Source organism: Parus major, chromosome 15, assembly GCF_001522545.3.
Source record: "Parus major isolate Abel chromosome 15, Parus_major1.1, whole genome shotgun sequence".
In the NCBI taxonomy this organism is placed as follows: Eukaryota; Metazoa; Chordata; class Aves; order Passeriformes; family Paridae; genus Parus; species Parus major.
The window spans coordinates 11890181-11895880 of NC_031784.1; the positions used below are offsets into that span (position 1 = coordinate 11890181).

General features: G+C 65.4%; 1 protein-coding gene across 2 annotated transcripts in view; it reads right to left on the bottom strand.

Moving 5' to 3' along the window:
• The window catches only part of TESC (tescalcin), a 6454-nt gene extending 2927 nt beyond the window's left edge, over window positions 1-3527 (bottom strand). Inside the window, exons 1-2 of one of the 2 annotated variants that reach the window (XM_015643436.3) lie at window positions 3410-3527; window positions 14-83 (exon numbers count right to left, since the gene is read on the bottom strand). In XM_015643436.3, the coding sequence (XP_015498922.1) occupies window positions 14-83; window positions 3410-3467 (128 nt within the window). In that variant the 5' untranslated portion in view covers window positions 3468-3527. The remainder of the gene's footprint in view (window positions 1-13; window positions 84-3409) is intronic. The other variant, XM_015643435.3, reaches the window with a different exon arrangement.
• Between the last annotated feature and the right edge of the window lie 2173 nt (window positions 3528-5700).

The following is a 5700-nucleotide window of genomic DNA, read 5'->3' on the forward strand; positions in this document are numbered from 1 at the left end:
TTTGCCGTGGTACCGAATGGTGAGCTGGTCCTGGCTGAGCTGTTTGAAGCGCCGGTGCAGGTGCTCGATCTGCTCCGAGGTGACTGCGGGGAAAGGAGAGCGGTGCCAGGGGCTGAGCCCTGGGGACACCCCCTGTGCCCGCCCCACAGCCCCAGCGGTGGGGCCGGGTCCTGGGCACCCCTGGGCACCCCCATGTCCCTTGTGCCAGCCCCGTCCGGGTCCCTGTGCCCCGGGCTGGCTGCAGGGACGGTGCCAGGGCCGGTGCAGCCCCTGCAGGAAATCCCAGCGCGGCAGGGAATGGCACAGTGGGTGCAGCTCAGGATCCTCGGTGCCAGGCCCTCGGAACAGGGTGACATTTCTTTTGGGGTTGTTGTGCCCAGGGAGTTCCTCTCCCCCTGCTCCAGGACATCTCTGCCACGGCTGCTGCAGGAAATAACTCTGGGATCAGAAATCCTGACAGCAGCGACCTTCCCCTTGCCAGGGAAGAGGAAAGGACACGGAGGGGGCACAGCAGCACCCCAAAATCAACGTCTGGCTTTGAAACTGCTGCTCAGGGGGAACCACAAACCTTTAGGGTGGGCTCTGCCCCGGGGATGCACCAAGCCCATCCTGGGGCAGGGCTGCAAGGGGGGACCAGCAGCTCCCTTTGAGCTCCTCGGGCGCTGGGACTCCAGCCTGAGGCTCAGCAGCACCTCCCCACTGCCCTGGTCCCCCGGCACAGGTGAGTTCATCTTCCCTGGCTGCTCTCCAGGGGCTGTAACCAAGCTTTAACCCCCAGAGCCCGACTCTTGTGCAAATAGCGGCAGGAGCCAGGGAAGTGCTTTGGAGCTGTGTGAGCTGGGGGAGTCTGGCTGGGCACCAGCTGCTCCCAGGGGCTCCTGCAGCCCCGGCTGCCCCAGCAGCTGCAGTTCAGCCACTCCTGGCATCGTGGGGAGACACAAAACCACATTAAAATATCGCTGGGGGGTTGCAAAGGGTTAATTGCAGCGAGACAGCAGGGTCAGAGCTGGGCTGAGCTGCCTCCCTCGCTGCCTTTTATGATGTTTAAATAATGTCCTTTTCTTTCCCGACTGCTGCTTCACAGCCTGGAAATAGCAACCCTATTGATCAGCGGGGCTGAGCCTTCACAGCCCCCTGGTAACAGCCTGGAAATCCCATCTGGGCTGGGGCCTGGGGCCCTGAGCCTGCCTGGATCTCACCAGCACCTTCCCAGGATGGCCTTCAATCCCCCTTCATCCCCCCCTGCCCCCAGTGGCTCCCAGGTGAGGATGATCCCGTCCCCACAGATCCATCCATCGATGTTTTCTCCCCCAGTCCCGCCTGGCTGCTGCTCTGCTGCTGTCCACACGCACCCACGGAAACTTTCCCCGGACTTTGCTTTCCAATTTTGGCCACAGAGAAGTGACCTTTGACTCTCTGCCTTGACGACATCGCCGTCACCATGGGAGCAGCTGGGCCACCAAGCCTTCAGCATCTGGGACTTCGGTGCACAGCAAAAAGCTTTGATCTCTCAGAAAAATGTCCCAGGCACCAAGAGGACAAAGAGCTGGGCTCAGTGGCTGGATGCTCATGGTTGGGCCAGCCCTGAAGGGCTGGATGAGGCTTTTCCTCCCTCCTTCCCCATCCCCAGGTCTCTCAGGCTGGGTCTCCCATCATCTCTCTGTCCTGTAAAGGTGGCAGCTCTTGGCTGCTTTCCGGGGAAAAAAAGGGAGAATCTGCAGAAAAGGCAAAAGCTTTGCTGGAAGAAGGGCTGGCTCAAGGGCAGCAGAGGCTGCTCGTATCCCTGAGAAGCATCCTGATGCTGCAGGCCTGTGTCCAAGCACAGCAGCCTCCACTAATGGGGGAAAAATGGGATTTAAACCAAAGGGAGCTGGGCTTGCTGTTCCCAGCCCTGTGTGGTTTGTGCTGCCTGAGCAAAGGGCACCCCCGGGAAGGGGCTCTGGGGGGCTCAGCCCTCACTGTGGGACCAGCGTGGCTGCAGGGAACCATCACTTCACCCCGGACAGAGGCTGCTGCAGCTTTGGGATGGAGCACACGGAGCGAGGGAGGGAGGGAGGGAGGGGAACAGCCCCGAGCAGCCCCTCAGGGCGCCCTTCCACCGGGGAGAAGGCAAAGGAACAGGCCCCGGGCACCTCCAGGTGTCTCTGCCCTGTCCCTGCTCCTCCCACGGCACCCGGGGCGGTTGCAGAGCCCTGCATGGGGTGGGACCGCAGCAGCAGGGCTGTAAATCCCCTGAATTCCCAGGGATTTTGGCAGCAGCCACAGCACAGTGGGAGCCCCGTGAATACCACTGAGAGTTGGAGTTATGGGCTCCCCCTGCCCTCCCTCCTCTGGTTTCGATGAGATTTTTGAGTGCTGCCCTCGCAAACCCTTCCCTGGGGTTGATTCCCGGGGCACCGGGGCAGGTGTAGGTAACCACAGGTGCCTCCTGTGCTGCAGGGCCAGGAGATTCCCCAGGATCCTCCTCCCGCCCTGGGCTCGCACCCCGCGGGCTCCCGAAGCTCCCGAGTGTGCCCGGGGTGCTCGGAGGGGTGCGGGGGGCTCAGCCCTCCCTGGGGAGCGGGGATGAAGGGAGACAGGCGTGACCCCAGGAGCAGCAGCGGCCCTGGGGACATTCCCGGAGCCTCTGGGCCCCCACAGACCCTTTGGCCGTGGCAGAGCTGCCCCTCAGCCCTCCCTCCATGGCAGCGGCTCAGCACGGCCGGGGCTGGGGGAGCCAGGGGGGATCACCCCGGTCCCCGTGCCCGGAGCTCGCCACGTCCTGGAGCGGTGACACTTCCCAGCCCCGTCCCACAGCCCGGCCCGCCGGGGAGCCCTGGGCCGTGTCCCTGCTCCCTTCCCTGCTGCTCCCTCCATCCCGAAGCACCGCCTGGCTCCGGGGCAGGGTGCGGGGACAATTCCTGCTCGGTGGCGCGGGTGGGCAGAGCACGGCCGGGGCTCGCACGTGTGACCGCTCCACTCCCGGCTTGGTGGCACCGGGGACGCGGCTGCTGGCCCGGGGTGACATGCTGGCACCACTGGTGACAGCCCTACACCCTCCCCTCTTATCCCCTGCCCCCGCTCCACGCCCCGCGTGTCACACGCTGCTCCCCGCCACCCCAGGTGACACCTCTGCACCCTTCCCGAGTGACATTTCCTGCATCCTCCCCGCGGGTGACACGGCACGTCCTGCATCCCCCTCCCCTGCTCCAGCGTCGCCTCCTGCAGCCCCCCGGCCACGCAGGTGACATTTCCCGTGCGCCATCCCGGCCCCGGGTGACACCTCCCGCAGCCCCTCGGGTGCGGTGTCCCCTCCTGGGCCGGTCCCCGTGTCCCCTCCGGGCCGGTCCCCGTGTCCCCTCCGGGCTGGGTGGGGTGCGGTGCGGGTGGCAGCGCGCGGCCGAGGTGCCCGCGGGTCCCCGGTACTCACAGCCCGTCCTGTCCGCCAGCTCCCGCATCTCGGCGGGCACGGAGTGCGCGGAGCCCATCCCGGGCCGTGCCGGGAGCGGCGCCGCGGGCGCTGCACCGGAGCCGCCGCCGCTTTTAAGGGCGGGCGCGGCGGGGAGGCGGCGGCGGCGCGGCGGCCCCGGGTCCCTGCGAGCCCCCGCCCAGAGCCAGCGCAGGGACCGCGGGGGTGGCACCCTCCGGCAGCGGGGACAGCCCCGGCAGCGGCTGCGGACACCGGGAGCCCCGGCTCTGGAGATGCCCCCGCCTCTGGAGCTGCCCCCGGCTCTGGAGATACCCCCGGCTCCGGAGATGCCCCCGCCTCTGGAGCTGCCCCCGGCTCCGGAGATGCCCCCGCCTCTGGAGCTGCCCCCGGCTCTGGAGATGCCCCCGGCTCCGGAGATGCCCCCGGCTCCGGAGATGCCCCCGGCTCTGGAGATGCCCCCGGCTCTGGAGATGCCCCCGGCTCTGGAGATACCCCCGGCTCTGGAGATGCCCCCGCCTCTGGAGCTGCCCCCGGCTCCGGAGATACCCCCGGCTCCGGAGATGCCCCCGTGGATGCCGGTGCGGGAATGTGGGCCGGGGTCTCCCCATGGATTCCCTGCAGCAGCTCCCACCTGAAGCCCTCGGCTGCCCCAGCCCTGGCGCTGGCCTGGCTGTGGGGAGACACAAAGGGGGACGCGGAAAGGTGACCCGAGACCCCCGTCAGGGGGGGCTTCCCCAGGAGGCGGCTTTGGCAGAGCCCGGAGATGCTGTCACCATCTGTCGCTGCCACAGCGGCTCTGGCAGGGACACGCCACCCTCCCGCGGGCACAGGGAAGAGCAAAGCCCTTGCAGGAGGGAAGGGAGGTTTGGGAGCAGCTCAAAGAGCACAGCACACCGGGGCAGTAGGTACCAAGTCGGTGTTGTTTATTTGTTTAGAGCCAAATGTAAACAGGAAAGGAATGAAATAATTTCCAGCCTCCAGGAAAATACTTGTTTATAAATAAAAACAGAGAAAGGAGAGATGTCCCCATCTTGTAACCTCACCTCTCAGTCAGGGGCTCTGGGCTCCTCACCCTCCATTCCTGGGCCGGCACTTTTCCATCCAATGTGGAATTTTGCCCAGCCCAGGCACTTCCAGGCAGGAGCAGGAGGGGGGAAACAGGAGCAGCACTCTGTCCCTGCCGCCGGTCCCCGTGTCCCCCGAGGGGGAAGAGCCAGCAGGGAGGGAGGCAGGGCCCACAGAGCTGGGATTGCCCTGGAGATGGGTCAGGACAGTACCTGGAGCCAGCTCGTGTGCAGGTGGAGGTGGAAGGGACCAGGAGATCCCAGAGAGCCTCTCCAGCCCAGAGCAGCCCTTCCCTCCTCTCATCCTCCTGCCCCAGAGGACACAGCTCTCCCTGGCCCCAGGCAGGGCTGGCTGCTCCGGAGGGTCCTGGGGCTTGGTTCTCCTGCAAAGATTGGAGACAAACTCCCATGCTCTGTCACTCCCTGCCCTCGGCTGGGCCAGGGTGCTCTCAGTGTGTCCCTGCCTGGCAGGATGGATCCAAAGGGGCTGGAAGTGCTTCCCAAGAGGATCCAGGAGCTGTCCCTCGCTGCCCCTTTGCTGCTGGAGGGCACCAGCAGCTCCTCAGCCTGGCCTGGAGCAGCAGCACATGGAGACCTCGGCCTCCAGGGGTGGACAAACCTCCCAGGGATGCTGCTGCCCTCAGGACTCGCTCCCTGCCAGAGACAGCCTGGGAATGGCTCTGCCTGCAACATCCCTGAGTGCCAACATCCAGTGGCAAAGCTCAGAACCAGCCCTGGCTTTTCCTCATGATCCAGTGAGTACTGCCCCTTCCCAGCCTCCTCTTCCCCCCTTCTGGATTTTCCCCTCACCCTCTGGATTTCAGCACGGCAGCCCCGGGGCTGTTCTGTCCCCAGGACAGGTGACATGGAAAGGGAAGGGAGAACAGGGCATTAACTGCAGGGAATTCAGCCCCTGACTTTGGCACTGCACAGGAGCGACCTGGCCACACTTTGCAGCTGGTGGGAGACAAGGGAGGCAATTCCACCTTCTCCAGAAATCCACACAACCCCTCCTGGGAGAGCTCCACGGACCCCAGGGACGGCATCGGCACCACCCTCAACACGGACACCACGGATCCACCCCTGCCTTCCTGGAAAAGGTGACTGTGCCTGTACTGCCAGGAGGGGAGGGGGCACAGGCAAACCCCAAATGTCACCCCACAGAGCTGTTCCCACAGTGCTGAACCGCGGATGTGCAGCCTGGGGGAACCCAGGTGCATCCCAAGA